The sequence below is a fragment of the Dermacentor variabilis genome, chromosome 7 (assembly GCF_050947875.1).
Source record: "Dermacentor variabilis isolate Ectoservices chromosome 7, ASM5094787v1, whole genome shotgun sequence".
In the NCBI taxonomy this organism is placed as follows: domain Eukaryota; kingdom Metazoa; phylum Arthropoda; class Arachnida; order Ixodida; family Ixodidae; genus Dermacentor; species Dermacentor variabilis.
In genome coordinates this window covers 27,904,754-27,922,533 of record NC_134574.1, presented here as the reverse complement: position 1 = coordinate 27,922,533, position 17,780 = coordinate 27,904,754, and the positions used below count along the sequence as shown (strand labels likewise).

The following is a 17,780-nucleotide window of genomic DNA, read 5'->3' as shown; positions in this document are numbered from 1 at the left end:
TCTGCGGTATCTCAAGCGACCAGCCGGTACCCAGTCCTGTCTCAGGTGGTCAAGGTAGTGTCCCGTAGAGAGGAATTGGTTCAACAGGTTTATAGCCACAAGGCCGCTGAGCTGAGCTTGCAGCAGGGCTGCCTACTGTGGGGTTCTAGGGTGGTGATCCCGCAAAGTCTCCGGTCCCGGGTTCTGAAGTTGCTGCACGCGGGTCATCTTGGCGTAAAAAAGACCAAGATGGTGGCCCGGTCCCATGTTTGGTGGCCTGGCCTGGACCAGGAGATTGCTCACTTGGTGCAGAGCTGCCAAATCTGCCAGGAGCATCAGCGAGCCTCGCTTCATGTGGAGATTACCCCCTCGCCGTTCCCACAGAGACCCTGGTCCCGCCTACATGTGGATTTTGGGGGACCCTTCAAGGGCCATTACTTCCTGGTGGTGGTGGACGCCTTTTCAAAGTGAGTGGAGGTTCTACCTATCACCACTCCGTCAGCAGGCGCGACCATTGCAGCGCTACGACAGGTCTTCGCCACCCAGGGGTTGCCGGATGTCATCATATCCGACAATGGTCCTGCTTTTGCCAGCGTAGAGTACCTGGCCTGGCTGACGAAAAACGGAATCCGCCGGTTGATGGTTCCGCTGTACCACCCTGCTTCAAATGGTGCAGCCGAGCGGGTGTTGCAAACCATCAACGACAAGCTCAAGAAGAGCCAGTCTTAGGATTTCCGGACGCAGATTGGCCGGTTACTATTTCAGTACCGGACCACGCCCCACGATGTCACTGGCCGTGGCCCCTGTGAGCTCCTGCTGGGTCGGATGGTCAAGGCACCCTTGGACGTCTCGCATCCGGACCTCCGATCCACAGTGCTCTTGAAGCAGCTGAAGCAGAAGCTGGCTGCTGACCAAGGGTATCGTCCCGGACCTTTGCCAGAGTCCGGAGGTCCAGTTTTTGCCAGGAACTGCCGTCCGGGCCCACCCTCGTCTGCCGGACAGGTGGTGTCTCCTGCCAGCGCCTCATCGCTGCTCGTGCGCATTCCAGACGGAGCAATGTGGCACTGACACGCCGACCATGTCAGGCCTCGCCTCGGGTCCTGGCCAGCACCCTCGACTGCCACTTCGTAGTTCCAGCCCGCAGGAGGACTAGTGGTAGCCCTATTCGCTTCCAGCGGAGCACCACATACCTCGTAGGTGGCAACCGTAGCCAGTGGTGCGGCACCCTTCGGACCGGTGTCGAGCCCGGCACCACTCGCAAGGCGGACTACTACGAACCCTCCGGATGGAGCAAGGCTGGCTCAAGCAGCTCCCGGCGTTGCAACACCTGACCCATCAACACCGGTACCCAGGCGGAGTACTCGACGGCGGAGGCCACCGGACCGTTACTGGTCTGGATAGCCGGCACCGTCCACCCAGCTAGGGTGGAGGCAGAGCCTCGTATTTTGAGCATGGACGTTGGATCTTTGTTTATTTTATTTAACAAACAAACTGGGGTGTAGCAAGCATGTGACGCCCCCTCAGGAATATTGTTCGTTCGCCGCCAGGCTCTATGGCCTGCCACTCTCGGCAGGCAACATTGGTCACCGCACCACAATAAACACTGACGAGCAAGGCTGCTCGGCGGTCAGTCATCGTTCAGCACCACCATGCTGCGGAGGGTCTGTCTATCGGAGGGTGCCTCGAGCCCTCCCTTGTTCACGAGCCCGATTGGGTCGTGTCACCGTGGTTGTTAATTTAGGTATTAGGCGAATGTTTCCAAACTAATATGGCCGATAAACCTACTATATTATGTATACCTGTCTATTAATTTGCTATCGCAATCGCTGCGATCTTCATTCGGGCAAAACTGCTACTTTTTTCTTTGCAGTTCTGCTCGCCCTGCTACACCAATGAGTGCGTTGTCCTTTTCACGTCACCAGGGCACACGTGGTTCCTTGTAGGCACGCCACACCGCTTGCCTGTTTAGCCAAGTCAGACAACTTGCCGATGACTGCCGCAACGGCCAAGTGCGTGGTTTTGCGGAAGCCGGTGTAATGAGCAGAAGTAAGCGTCCGCTCTGCTCGCCGCCTTCGCTGCCATGTAGCTGCGATGATGAGTACGTTGTCCTTTCACTCAGGAGGCCACACGTGGTTCTCTATATGTGGCCCACGCCAGTTGCCAGCGCTACCACGTCAGCCAGCATGCCGATGAATACCGCAATGGACGCGCGTTTTGCTATAGCTATAGCTACCTACTATATGCTATATGCTATAGCGGCATTGTTCTCCTGCAGCGAATGCGTATTTCGTAACCGCGCGCAATGGCAGCGGACGATCTTGGCTCCATTTCGAGTGCTCAACGGAGGGAAGAAAGCGGAGAGGAAATGCACCGTCTTCGGTCGCGCGCACGGAACCGGATCCGGGGAACGGAGGGCAGCCGCGAGGTAGGGGAGCGGGCGCCGTACTCTGGAAGCAACGCGTGGGCTTTATCTTGAAAGCGGTCTGCTTCAGAGACAGATCCTAAGTGTACCGACAGCTCCCAGCACTGCGTGCGCTGTACACTCGCCTCTATGCTTCCGTTGAAGCGATCGACAACCCGAAGGTCACTTCGCTCGCTGCTGCTGCTGCTGCGCTTCCTCACTTCAGTGTTTTAACTCCAAGTGTGCGCGATCGTCGAGTGTGATGATTTCATGTTTTCCTGTGTGCGCTGATATTATGGTTGTTAATTTAGTATTTAGGCGAAGCTTCGCAAGCTTATACAGCCAATAAAACTACTATGATTATTTAGTATAGCTCTCTACGAATTCGCTGTCGCAATCGACTGCGACTTTTTGTTTGCCGTCCTGCTCACCCTGTGGCGATGATGGGTGCGTTATCCTTTTGAAGTCACCAGAGCACGCGTTGTTCATTGAGGGCAGGCCACACCGCTTGTCAGAGCAGCCACGTAAGTAAATTTGCCGAGGACGGACGCAATCGGCTCGCTTGATGCTGCTGAACGTGTGATAGGAGCAGAAACAAGTGTCCACTCTGCATGCCGCCTTCGCTGCAAAGTAGCATCGATGATGGGTACATTCTCCTTTTCATGTCACCAGGGCACACTTGCTTCCTTGTGGGTGGTCCACACCACTAAGCAGTGCAGCCACCTCAGTCAACTTGCCGATGACTGTCGCAATGGGTGCGCTTAATACTGTGGAAACGTGTGAAATAAGCAGAAATAAGCGTGAGCTCTGCTCGCCGCCTCCACTGGTGCGTTGTCCTTTTCAAGTCACCAGGGCACATGAGCTCGGTTCCTTGTGGGCGGTCCACACCGCTTGACATTGCAGCCACGTCAGTCAACTCGCCGATGACTGTCGCAATGGGCTCGCTTGATGCGGTGGATATGTGTGAAATGAGCAAAGTAAGTGTCCGCTCTGCACGCGCATTTCGCTGCCAAGTAGATGCGATGATGGGTACGTTGTCCTTTTGAAGTCACCATGGCCCAGGTGTTTTCTTGTGGGTGGTCCACACCACTATTCAGTGCAGCCACATAAGCCAACTTGCTGATTGCTGTCTCAATGGCTGCGCTCTTCATACTGCGGAAGCCTGTGAAATAAGCAGAAATAGGCATCCGCTCCGCTCGCCGCCTCTGCTGCCAAGTAGCTGTGACGATAGGTACGTTGTCGTTTTGAAGTAACCAGGGCACACGTGCATCCTTATGGGCAGTACACACCGCTTGACAGTGCAGCCACGTCAGCCAACTTGCTGATGACTGTCTCAATGGCCGTGCGCTTCATACTGCGAAAGCCTGTGAAATAAGAAGAAACAGGCGTCCGCTCCGCTCGCCGCCTCCGCTGCCAAGTAGCTGCGACAATGGGTACGTTGTCATTCTGAAGTCACCAGGGAACGCTTGCATCCTTATGGGCAGTACACACCGCTTGGCAGTGCAGCCACGTCAGCCAACTTGCTGATGACTGTCTCAATGGCCGCGCGCTTCATACTTCGTAAACCTATGAAATAAGCAGTAGTAAGCGCCTGCTTGCCTCGCCACCTCCGCTGTCAAGTAGCTGCGACGATGGGTGCGTTGTCCTTTTCCAGTAACCAGGAAACACGTGCTTCCTTGTAGGCAGTACAGAGTGCTTGACAGTGCAGCCACGTCAGTCAACTTGCTGATGACTATCACAATGGCCGAGCGCTTCATTCTGCGGAAGCCTGTGAAATAAGCAGAAACAGGCGTCCACTCCACTCGCCGCCTCCGCTGCCAAGTGCCTGCGACAATGGGTACGTTGTCGTTTTGAAGTCACAAGGACATGCTTGCATCCTTATGGGCAGTACACACCGCTTGACAGTGCCACCACGTCAGCCAACTTTCTGATGACTGTCTCAATGGCCGCGCCCTTCATACTTCGCAAACCTGTGAAATAAGCAGTAGTAAGCGTCTGCTCGCCTCGCCACCTCCTCTTCCAAGTAGCTGCGACGATGGCTGCGTTGTCCTTTTCCAGTAATCAGGAAACACTTGCTTCCTTGTGAGCGGTACACACCGCATGACAGTGCAGCCACGTCAGCCAACTTGCTGATGACTGTCTCAATGGTCGAGCGCTTCATACTGCGGAATCCTGTGAAATAAGCAGAAACAGGCGTCCGCTCCGCTCGCCGCCTCCGTTGCCAAGCAGCTGCGAAGATGAATACATTGTAGTTTAGAAGTCACCAGGGCACACGTGCATCCTTATGGGCTGTACAGACCGCTTGACAATTTGAAAGTTTATTTTCCATCTTGTAAGGTACAGATGGGGGATGGTGGAAAAAAAAAAGCTTTCCATTGGACAGCTTGACAAGTCCACCATCCCTCATTTGGGCAGAGGCAGCATCGCATTCTGTCATTCATTAGAAATATACACATGTATACCGCACATACATAATATTGCACATCATATACATTACTGAACAAGTCACAAAGAGCATCAATGGAAAAATACACATAGAATGGTCATGCAAGTATTACAAAGCAATCACATACATATAGCCGGTGCTCATTGAGAGACGAAGAGAAAAGACTGAAACGAACCGAATTGTAATAGTTTAGGAGTGTGGGTAATGTATACCTCAGACACTGTTTCCCATAGTTTGACTGTGGTCTCAGTACCGCCCAGTCTTCGAAGTGTCTTGTGCTTTAATTTGATGCTGAAGTTTGCAATTGGGCGAGTTTATGCAGACTAAAAATATTCTTATAGACTTCTGCCTTATAGACACGACTTAATCGATATTTGTATAGATTAGACACTAGAATTACACTAGTGTTCATGAAGAAAGTTATTGTAGGTGCAGTGTAGGGAGCATTATATGTTTGTCGGAGACATTTTTTCTGCAGTAAGTGAATATGCTCCAGATTGTTGAATGTCGTGTTTCCCCACACTAACTGACAATAGTTCAAGTGTGAAGAAAAAAGGGAATTATATACTAAGAGTTTGATGCGCATAGAAAGAATATAACTTAAGCAGCCTATTACACCTGTTATTTGGCCAATTTGATTAGAACATTTTTCACATGATTATCCCAAGACATTTTCGCGGAAAAGATGACACCCAGACATTTAAAATTCGCGACTATTTCAGTACTTCGCAAGTTTGATTTATTATCTGGATGCTCAGGTATATGTTTATTTTTAGGATTAAATATAACTGCTTACCTCTACGCCACCGCTGCACCTTTGTAGATATATATATATATATATATGCATATGTATATAGGGAATTCATATATAGTAGCTTTATTCCCTTGCCACTTCCAGCTGCCCATTGTAAATTGCTGTTCTCTTCCGAGACTGTTAAACATTACCTTAGTTTTCTGCAGATTAATTTTTAGACCCACTCTTCTGCTTTGCCTCTCCAGGTCAGTGAGCATGCATTACAATTGGTCTTGTGAGTTACTAAGCAAGGCAATATCATCAGCGAATCGCAAGTTACTAATGTATTCTCCATTAACATTTATCCTCAATTCTTCCCAATCCAGGTCACTGAATACCTCCTGTAAACACGCTGTGAATAGCATTGGAGAGATCGTATGTCCCTGCTTGACGTTTTTCTTTATTGGGATTTTCCTGCTTTCTTTATGGAGGACTATGGTGGCTGTGGAGCCGCTATAAATATCTATCAGTATTTTTACATACGGCTCGTCTACACCCTGATTCCGTAATGCCCCCATGACTGCTGAGGTTTGAACAGAACCAAACGCTTTCTCGTCATCAATGAAAACAATATATTAGGGTTGGTTGTATTCCGCACATTTCTCTATCACCTAATTGATACTGTGAATATGGCCTATTGTTGAGTAGCCTTTGCGGAATCCTGTCTGGTCGTTTGCTTGACAGAAGTCTAAGGTATTCCTGATTCTATTTGCGATTACCTTAGTAAATAGCTTGTAGGCAACTGACAGTAAGCAGATCGGTCTTAAATTTTTCAAGTCTTTGGCGTCCCCTTTCTTATGGATTAGAATTATGTTAACGTTGTTCCAAGATTCCGGTACGCTCGAGGTCATGAAGCATTGCGTATACAGGGTGGCCGCTTTCTCTAGAACAATCTGCCTGCGATCCTTCAACAAATCTGCTGTTACCTCATGCTCCCAGGCTGCCTTCCCCCTCTGCATAGCTCCCTAGGCTTTCTTTACTTCTTCCGGTGTTACCTGTGGGATTTCGAATTCCTCTAGGTTATTCTCTCTTCCATTATCGTCGTGGGTGCCACTGGTACTGTATAAATCTCTATAGAACTCCTCAGCCACTTGAACTATCTCATCCATATCAGTAATGATATTGCCGGCTTTCTCTTTTAACGCATACATCAGATTTTTGCCAATTCCTAGTTTCTTCTTCACTGCTTTCAAGCTTCCTCCGTTTCTGTAAGCGTGTTCAATTCTATCTATATTATACTTCCTTATGTCAGCTGTCTTACACTTGTTCATTAACTTTTAAAGTTCTGCCAGTTCTATTCTAGCTGTAGGGTTAGAGTCTTTCATACATTGGCGTTTCTTGATCAGATCTTTCGTCTCCTGTGATAGCTTACTGGTATCCTGTCTAACGGAGTTACCACCGACTTCTATTGCACATCCCTAAAGATGCCCTCACGATTGCCGTTCATAGCTTCAACACTAAGGTCCTCTTCCTGAGTTAAAGCCGAATACCTGTCCTGTAGCTTGATCTGGAATTCCTCTATTTTCCCCCTTACCGCTAACTCATTCACCGGCTTCTTATGTGCCAGTTTCTTCCGTTCCATCCTCAGGTCTAGGCTAATTCGAATTCTTACCATCCTATGGTCACTGCAGCACACCTTGCTGAGCACGTTCACATCTTGTATGATGCCAGGGTTAGCGCAGAATATGAGGTCTATTTCATTTCTAGTCTCGCCGTTCGGACTCCTCCACGTCGACTTTCGGCTATCCCGCTTGCGGAAGAAAGTATTCATTATCCGCATATTATTCTATTCCGCAAACTCTGCTAATAACTCTCCCCTGCTACTATTTCTGGTGCATATGCCATATTCCCCCACTGCCTTGTCTCCAGTCTGCTTCTTGCCTACCTTGGCATTGAAGTCGTCCATGAGTATAGCGTATTTTGTTTTGACTCTACCCATTGCCGATTCCACGTCTTCATAGAAGCTTTCGACTTCCTGGTCATCATGACTGGATGTAGGGGCGTAGACCTGTACAACCTTCATTTTGTACCTCATATTAAGTTTCACAACAAGACCTGCCACCCTCTCGTTAATGCTATAGAATTCCTGTATGTTAACAGCTATATTCTTATTAATGAGGAATCCGACTCCAAGTTCTCGTCTCTCTGCTAAGCCCCGGTAGCACAGGGCGTGCCCGCTTTTTAGCACTGTATATGCTTCTTTAGGCCTCCTAACTTCACTGAGCCCTATTAACTCAGCCCTAGTGGCCAATGTGTAATTTATTGTAGCAAACATTAGGAACATTGAAATTGTTTGTCAATTTTACATCGTCAAAAACATGCTCATATGATTTATATTTAAGGTAATAATGGGTGAGTGTTTGTGTTTCTGAGTCCTTGTGTATGCCAGGAGATCATATGGCATGACACCTCCGTGATAGTGGGCTGCATTTCTTTATATTACTTCATCAGAAACTTTCGATCAGTATTGACAATGAAACTAAAATGTCATAAGTCTTTCCAGGTCATCGCTTATGTGCAGTGTATGCCGCTCCTTGCCAGGTCACTGCTGCAGCTGAACAGCAATTCTTTTTATAGTTGATATCATGAGAAGAACGTTTACACTGTAATGATGTGAATAAATGTTTGTAACTTCAGAATATTTCAAATGCTATCGTCGTTCTTCCATCATTTCTTCTTGAACTCCTGTGCCCACTGTGATTAGGCATGTTTAGTAGGTTTTACTGCTATTCTTGCAAGTGCTCGGACTCCGAATGTATAAGCAGGGTGTTTCAATTATCTTAAATTTTTTTATGGTTGCATGAGTAATAAACATTCCTGACGAGACATTGTGATGGTAATGTTTTATCTTTTGGTCATGGGTGTTGCCTATACCAGAAAAGATATTCAGTAATTTTGTTATTGATTACGAAGCGTCTGGCCAAATGTACTTGGCTAACACTGAATGACAGGCACGAAGAGTCATGTGCAGGTTTAGAACAGGAACTCGGGACGAGGCAGAAGTTTGGCAAGAGGCTCGCGTTCTTTTGAAAGCGGGCTGAGAGAACTCAGACCAATGCAAGATCTTCGCAGCAGTTGTGTCAGACATGATATATAAGGCAAACGAAATGTATATGAGTCACACATAATGAGAGATGTCTGTACAGATGTACAATTAAGCCATAGATGCATTTGCATGAAGCCCAGGTATTTCTACATGGTGTTTCCCCCATACTGCTGTAAGAGCCTCAGGAACATTTTCTTTACTCTTTGTTTTGTGTGCTCAATCTCAATGTGTTTTAAATACCGTGATAGAAACAAAATTTATCGTTTTTCTGTACGTCACTATGAAATGGATGAACAGTTTCCATACGGCTCGCGTATGTCATCTTGCAGTTGTAAAGGTTTTTTTATGCAACGGAAGGTGCACCTGCATTAGCCTAATAGCGTACTAGAAGTTTTAATACCTTGATCTTCCTATACCTGCTGACATCATTAACAAAAGTTTTTGAAATGGCTACAGAGGGCCTCGCAAAACGTCCTGTTCTTAAATTCGCTAGTGAATTCGATGGTCTTTACGACGACTACGAGACCTCTTAAACCATGCGACAAGGTTTCATCACGATAGTTACAAGACTTTTCAAGCTATCTGGGAACTTCTCGAAGACATGTTGTAGGAGTTACAACATGATTGCTAGGATGTTTAGGCAACATTATCAAGACGCCTTGTAGGTATCTATAGAAAGTATGCCTGTTCAGTGGAATTGCCTTTATTATGAAGGAGTGATGCCTTCCACGTAAGTGATGCGTTCTGAATGCACACCATAACCTCAGACATTTTTAATGTTTTCCTAACACAAATGGTTCTTGTCAGTACCGCGATTATAAAAGCACCTTTAGAGAAGGAAGAAATGTATAACAAAAATTTGTTTCAGAGAAGCAGTGAGATGAAAACATTGTTCATAACTTTCTCAAAAATATAAAAGAGGGTCGAGAGCAGTGTAGGAGACATTGCCGCAGAAGTATAGAAGTAAAACGTATTCTACTAGGCAAAAAGGGTGAGGCGTGCAGACAGGACACAACAGAAGAGAAGTGGACAAAACGTCCACGTATAGCTTCTTGTGCCCTGTCTGCACGCCTCACCCTTTTTTGCCTCATGAATCCTTACGAACTACCTCAGCTTTCTGTCGTTTTGTACAGCGTATTCTATAAAGTGAATTAGAAGCAGTGCTTACTGCTTTACGTCTAACTGGTGACTACTTTACGGCAACTGTTAGCATATTTATCATGATGAGAATGTCGTTACTCACACATGAAGCCCCCAATAATACAAAGTTCGCTTGTATTCTTGCTTGGCTGTGTCGAAACTCAAGTACTGCGACTTCATGCACATGCTGCCGCTTATGCTCCATCCATGCGGCGGTGCACGAAACAGGTAAATATCTTCTTGCGATTTCAGCAGCTACGAAATATTATAGAATAATAATAATTCAAATATTATTAATAATACCTTTATTCATAAAAACAAGTGGTAAAAAATGCCAAAGCCAAGGATCATTAGCAATATAAAGCATTAATTTTTATACTTCTATCTTATAAAGGTATTACAAAACATGTGTGCATAAGCAAGCAGAAAATTCAGTGTATTGTATATATTACATAGAAATGAAACAGTGAGAACAACTTTGTAGTAAACCTAACACGACATTTGCGGTCTGAAATGTTACATAATAGCAGAAAAAATTAGGAGTTCTTCTAATTAAATTTGTTGTAACATGGGATGTTGAAGGCACCGCGTGATCAATTGCTCTTGCTCACTGACAGGTGGTGACGTTCTTTCCATTGGATGCGCAAGTTGCGCAACCCATCACCTCTTGAGCCTATCACTGAATAAAGACCCTACTGGTGGAGAGAAAAGCGCATTACAGCCATAGACTCTTTTTATTACTTCTACGCAGGATATCATTTGACTTAATAATTACTTTAAAAAGCATCTCATGGTGACTGTCGACAGTAATGTGATTAGCACTCAAGAAGTGTAGACCCACACCTGATGGCTGAAGAACAGCTTATTTAGAATCAACAGCCTCCATTTTGAGAATTCCTTGCTTCGGCTACCTGCGACATATGTTGTCTCCGGCATTGGCTCACTTTTCTTTGACATTCACATGCCAAGATTGGCGATGAGCATGATATGTATATATCGTCATGTATACTCTATGACAACAACTAGGTGACGGCCATTGAATGGCGACGAAAGAACAACATCAACAGAACAAGGAAGGCGCTTTGACAAAGACAGCAGACTGTATTGAAAGGACAATGAAATAATGACGGTGGCATGGAGCGAATGCGATAATGTCGAGGATAGGACGACTATTGGCATGGCGATGACTGTATCACGAAGATTATGACAATGAAGGCGCGATGATGTCGAAGCTAGAATCATGATGGCAGAAGAACCACGACGGCACGACGACGAACGTATGAAACCATATACATGATGATGTTGGCCTGGCAACGGCGGCATACTGACAATTCACTGACGACAGCACAAATAGGAAGGAATATCGAGGAAGTAATGACGTCGATGGAAGGATGAAGGCGCTATGACGATGATGGCAGCATGACGACGGTATGAAAGCGAATGCACGGTGAGGTTGGCCTGACAACGTGTGACAACGCCTGACAATGGTGTCACCGCATGATGTGACAATGTATACATGTCAATTAGTGTATGACGAGGACCCAATGACGTCAATTGAATGAGAACTGTATGAGAGCAATTGGTTGAAACGAGGTTATGATGGCGATGATGCCACGACGACTGTGCAACGACGGCACGAATACAATGGCATGGCGTGATTAGGGTGACAAAGCTGGAATGATGACGGTGAACTGACTACGAAGACATCACGTCGGCGGTATGAAAACTAATGCATAACAACTGTGCGATGAAGATGGCATGATGACGACAAGCATGATAGGAGTCGGATGACGGGGCAATGTTGACGTTGCAGTGACAACGATGCCATCATGATCGCGAGCTCATAGTCGCCGAATCTATTCGTCAACTTGGGACTCTGGGTCGATGTGAACCGTATAACGACAGCGGTATGATCAGAGCCGGGTGATAACGTAGTTACGGAAATGAAATGTCTATGCTCGCATCAGATCGACGGTATGACAAAGAATTCACGACTGTTGCATGGTGAGGACTGGCTGCTGATGAAGACCTGACAAGAGTGGGATGACGAAGCTGGAATGTCAATACTGCAACGAACATGACGACATCAGGAACATGAGCGTGCACCTGCATTGGTCGAAGCTATTACACAACTTGCTTGGCTGAGTCAGCTCAAAAGGCCTGAAGACGACAGCATGACAACTGTCGGATGATGAAATTAGAATGCCGAGCGAGCTGTAAAGAACAATTAGCACAATTACTCATTTTTACGTAGGTTGAGATTATTCAAATAGGCACACGTAAATGTTCTTTGGCTAATTATTAGCCTAAGATGCTTCAACGCCACCACTTCGTGCACCTACAAAGAGTGGACCAGAGTAAATAGAAATGTACTTAACCACACTTTCGCCGCACCTCGTATTCACGCAGCTCTTTAGCATTTCCCGCTATATGTGGCCGTCCCGTAGCGTTGTTACAACAAAAATCAGTTGCTACGTGGTTTCTTATATTACGTACGAAACCATAGTTAGGTCACGCCCTGTTTGATCCGCTACAACTACCGCTTTCCAGCAGTTGCAGCTATGTAACCTTAATCTTTACCGGAAAATTCTTGCGGCGAACGTTCTGCGCGAAGGATATATTTTTTGTCTTGTTTTTCGTTCCCCCTCACTGCCGCTGCCGCGGATGCGCGGTGGCGAGCGGGATCTGCTGGTGCTGCAAGGAACCCTACGGCAGGCGTCTCCCAAGCCTTTACCCATGGGAACGACAGAGCCACTGGGATTTAGAACAATACATATTCACTGTAATAAATGCAAATCGGTAGAAAATCATTTTGTTCATTAACAAGTCCCTCATTGCCTCGCACTTACACATACGCGGTGTTTTTTAACGCTAACACTACTCTAAAAAACACGTGTCTTGCAGCGCAATTCTATTTCAGCTAGATTCTTTCGAAGCGGACATATCTGTGTAATAAATTGAATCAATATTTAACATCAGTTGCAATAAAATTAGAAACAGTAATGGCGCAAGCACGCTCCCTTGAGCAACGCAAGGCGGAACGCTGACCGGCCATGACGTCGAGCCAGTTACCAAAACCTGCTCTGCATGCCTGTGCAAGCAATCGTTTATGGAGTCATAAAACAAGCTTTCAATACCACGTCAGGGCAACTTCTGTAGCAGTAGATAGTGGGACGCAACTTCGAATTACCTCTGAAGCCGAGGCAAATCGCATCAAGTGCCACATCAGTGATGCAGGATTTCCCGATTGTTAGCCAAGTCTTGAAGGTTTTTAAAATGTTTTTTTTTCTGATAAGTGTGAAAAAGCCTGTATGACTCTTTCTGACGACGTATCTTTCAGAGTGACTTCTTCTCATGAGCGTTTGTTAGGACGACTCAAACCTACGAAGCCTTCCTGCTTTTGCCGATGTCTTCCGCAAATATGCCCACTGAACTGTTAAAACCTGTATGTAGTATTGAGATAGTTTACAGGACTTGTAGTCGGCTTTGATGAAGAATCTCCGCGCCATCGGCCACAGATGCGTGATGGTGGAGAAGCGCGTGTTCCTTCGATCCGGCCGTGGAATAAGAATAGACAGGTGTCTCTTTATTACCCGGGAAGCGGTTCCTTCAGTGTTGGTAGTTTGCGTATCTCCAGCGAGGGGCGATACAGAAAGGGGGCATTATTTTTCCCCTCGAAAGCATGGAACTATATTTCGCGATCACCGCGAGCCCGCGAGCCCAACTAACCTTGGGAGTGTTAGCCAGTGCCACCACTCACTAACCTTGGCGGCGGATCTGGAACATCATTTCTGCCGCAGGCGTCAGGAGTACGCGATCTTTCTGGGTGAAGGCAACTAGTCAATAAACCCGCACATGCTACCTAAATGAATCAATATTGCCGGATTTTACACCCTCCTTGTAATTTTCAGAAGAGATAACATTAAAAAATATGCGCTGTGGTTTTTTTTATTGGATTTGTTTGTAGGCTACCGTTCTTAAATTTCCAAGGAATAACTTTCCAAAGAATGAAAGACCAGGTATCAGCTACTTTCATGGTAGAAGAATGGTTGGGTATTCGTGGTTTCGGAGTTTGGTTCGAAATTCTTTTTGTCGAAGCGATGTCTGACGTTGGATTTTCCCTGACCCGGCGCTCTTAACACTAGCGCGTGAATACATTTTAGGGGTACTAGACCGCGATTTCAGAACTATGAGATACGGCTTCACAGTCGCACACGGGGGCAAAACACAAAGATGCAGCTTTCGAGCCTTTCAAGGTCACGCTTGCCATTTGTATGTATGAACTGCACTTTTCATTTTTATTCACATGGTATTGACGCTTTTCTTAACGTGGTAACGTAAGGGCCCCACGAGATGAAAATCTGGTATTGGCGTCCGTTACCGTAGCGTAATCTGGCGTTGGCGTGCCGTAAGCAAAAACTGCTCTATAGAATCTATACGGCACTAATCTTTTTCTGTCACTAAAGTTGCTCATACTGGTCTTACATTACTTACAAATTTATTCCTCTGAATTTTGACAATGACAGCCCATAAATAAAGGTCATGAAACAAAACACCGACAGTGCATGCATTTTATCTCATGTTTCCTCAGACTGAAGTATCACAACTCCTGAACAATACCAGAAGATCGGCTCACGCGAAAAGCCGCGTTTCTGCCAGAAAGCTCGCTTCCGTTCATAGCGTTCGCCGACAGCGGTTGTCGGAAAACATTATGGTTACATAAGGTGCAATTGCAGAAAGAGAGAGAATCGGTCAGGGATCATTGAGTACTATTGAATACCACTATTAAAGGCGAATCTCATGCGCACTCGAAATTTTTGCTGACAAGGTTGTTGCAACGCTGAAGAGTGAGGAGCAAGCAGACCGCACCAGGTATATATGCAAATAATAAATTGCATTGATAATTCCTATCTTATGCACTGCAGCAGCAGAAGAACAAATGCACCAGTCTTCATGTTGTGCACAGAAGGCGAATAACCACCGTTTACCTAGTAGAGATATGTGCGTGATTTGCATGCAGGCTCAGCAGGCACTTTACTGCACATTGCTGCTATTAGCGCAAGGTACTTTGATGTTGGGAGTATCTTGAACCGGAAGTATCTTGTAAGTTGCTCTAATCTATTATTTCGTTTCTTGTAGTCTTTCATTCATTGTATCGTTACGCCGAGTAATGTCCACGCAATAGGGTCGAAAGTTGGCGATTTGCTACAATATTAACATTGTTGCAACGCGAAAGGTGGAAGACGTAGACGAGATACACAGGGCAAGGTAGCCATGTGTGTGTTCGTCCTTTCGCGTGGCAAGAAATTGCATCATCCACCTGATCTGTTGAACGCTAGCACGGCACGCAGGCACAAATATGAAGAATACGCATGTACATGATTGTACAGACATTCCTCAATGGAAAATATATTGTTAAGGCTAATATTGAAGAGTGTTCACATAAAGGGCAAGGCTGATGGTGAGGTAAAATGTCGTCAATAGGCTGCACCAGCTAACGTATTCTTTCTGTTCTCCTTGCCCGGCTCATGCCGTAACTGTCCCCGGTTCCCCGACGTAGTGCGCTGGGCAAGTACAGAACAATGCGAAAGTATAGGGTGAAACCGTTAAAGACGAGCAACGTGTACTTAGTGGGTAAGGCACGGCCGACATCTAGTTGATTTCAAGCGTGTCATCACGTAGGTAAGTCGCTCAACCGATATATAATGATGTCTAGGGCTGTGTAACGGGGTAATAACTTTTCGCACACTTCACGTTTACGTTGCGGTGTCCACAACCGCGCCAAGTCTCGTTTAGCGTACGAGACAGACTGATGTCGGCTGTCATAGCGCTCTTTCGATCGGCGTTGGGATGCCACAGTACCAAAAGGAGCTAATCTATGGGCTTCTTTGGTAAGACACAGCGTCTTGTGAACAGAGTGCTCACTGTGAAAGTCGAAAGGTAGTATGGTGTTAATGCAGCTTAGCGGTGGACATGCGAAAAGGTTGTAAAAACGACTAGAGTCAGTGGTTTTATGGTTTGCAGTACTATAAGCATAGGTGATGAAGGTAAGAACGTTATCTTTAGTGTTTGTAATTGGAAGATGCGTACATAGCCAACATGTTAGACCTCTGTTCATGCGTTCTTCACATCTGAAGGTGATAAGGTGCTGAATAGCGAAACTCCGAAGTGCAGAGACGAATCAGTTCTTCTGCGGCGTCCAGAAAGAACTGACGACCACGATTACTAACGATGACATGAAGGGACCATGCCTAAGAAATATGAATTCAAACAAAACGATTGCAACGCACGCACCTGTTGAAGATGTGAAACCAACACTGAGTTCTTAGTTTGGCTGAAACGACATTTCTTGGAATTTAGGATCAAGCCGGCTTTTTCGGCACAATTCAGAACAAGAGTGAGACGTCTGTTATGCTCACTCAATATTCTGCCAAAAATCACCACATCATCAAAGTAGCAAAAATTTTCCATTTAAGCACACGCATACATTGTTCCGCCAAAACGAAAACAAATACTTAAACGAGTAAGACTTACGTGAGTCCATATTGAACTTTCGCATACACTGAGCTAGCTCCGGCATGTCTACGGTTGGGAACTCAAGTCTGTTGCCTTCAGGTACTGAAGAAGCTCTTGAATGGCTTTCTGTAATAATGAACCGTTAGGCCAGGCTCCCAATACCTTTGCGTCTTTAAATATCCTATCGTCCCGTACATTCAAAGCCGATTGGAGAGTCTGACATTGCTTATAAAAACGAGAACAGTGGCACAGAAGATTACTTATGGTCTCTTCACACTTGCAGTCTTCTTCACACTTGCAGTCGGCCCTTATAATACGATACTTCTAGGAGTGAGTGAATGCTGCGCCTACGAGCAGAAGACAGAGCACTGTTGCATCACGTCGTGGAATGTTTGCTGGTTATTCCAGTTGCAGTGATGAGTCGAGGCTGTATAATCGATGCTAAGAAGTCTGAAGTGTATTCGTGTAAGTCAACGTGATGTTACGAGCGAAATTGCGAAGCTGTCTTACAAGGTCTACTCTCGATAAGCGTATAAGTAGTGTTGGTGCTCCAGCCTGTGCACGTCGGGCAGAGTCACCAGCGAGGTGATTACCAACTATGTCAAAAGTTCCCGGCAGCCAAAGAAAGATTATATTGTGTCCTCGTTTATGGTAAATTTCTCTGATTTGGGACACCAGCTGTTCGTATCTTCCACGCCGTAAGCCTCGCAAGCTTTGACGGCTTCTTCCTAATCACAAAGCATAGTGTATTTACTAGGTGGCTTTTTTTCGTTGAATTCCACGGCAGACAAACAATGGCAAGTTCGGAACCTGTAGGTGTCTTGACGTGTGAAGTCTGCAACTTGATGTCGAACAATTAAGATGGTATAACAAATACGCCCGTCGAACTCTGCGAGAGAGATCTGTCCATGTAAACATGGATTGGGTTAGCGTACAGATAATGCAAAAGTTCCATTGTGATCTGCGTTAAAGGCGAGGTCGTCAGACCAGCCTTTTTCGCAATTCCTGGAACAGCAAGGTACACAGGAGCCTTTTTCAAGCACCACTAAGGGAATGACGTTCCTGTTGCGGGCGAATATCTGAATGACAAAAAGTGCTGGTTAGCCGTAACTGCTCTGCAAAACGAGAGCGCCAGCGAAAGAGATGATCACCAGAGACTCTTGATATATGGCGAGCATGCGCCTGAACTGTATCGATAGTTATTTATGTTGTTAGTTGGTGGCCTCTCACCGCGGAAATTTTTGCTACGGTTGAAGTACAACCAGGTAACTTGATAAGCAAAACGAGAACAAGGTGAAAGTATGAGCGAACGTTTTGACAAGTGGAGTTGTCTTCGCCAAAAAACAGGGTGAAAACTGGAGCCAACGTTTCGACAAGTGTACTTTTCTTCAAGAACAAGCTGAAAGCGGGAGCCAACGTTTCGACAAGTGGACTTGTCTTCTCCAAGGTAGCTTGCAAC

At 46.1% G+C, this 17,780-nt stretch overlaps 1 protein-coding gene across 2 annotated transcripts in view; it reads right to left on the bottom strand.

Moving 5' to 3' along the window:
• The window catches only part of LOC142587385 (uncharacterized), a 498,611-nt gene that overhangs the window by 142,302 nt on the left and 338,529 nt on the right, over positions 1-17,780 (bottom strand). For both annotated transcript variants that reach the window (XM_075698346.1, XM_075698349.1), the window contains exon 2: positions 9,909-10,060. In XM_075698346.1, the coding sequence (XP_075554461.1) occupies positions 9,909-10,060 (152 nt within the window). The remainder of the gene's footprint in view (positions 1-9,908; positions 10,061-17,780) is intronic.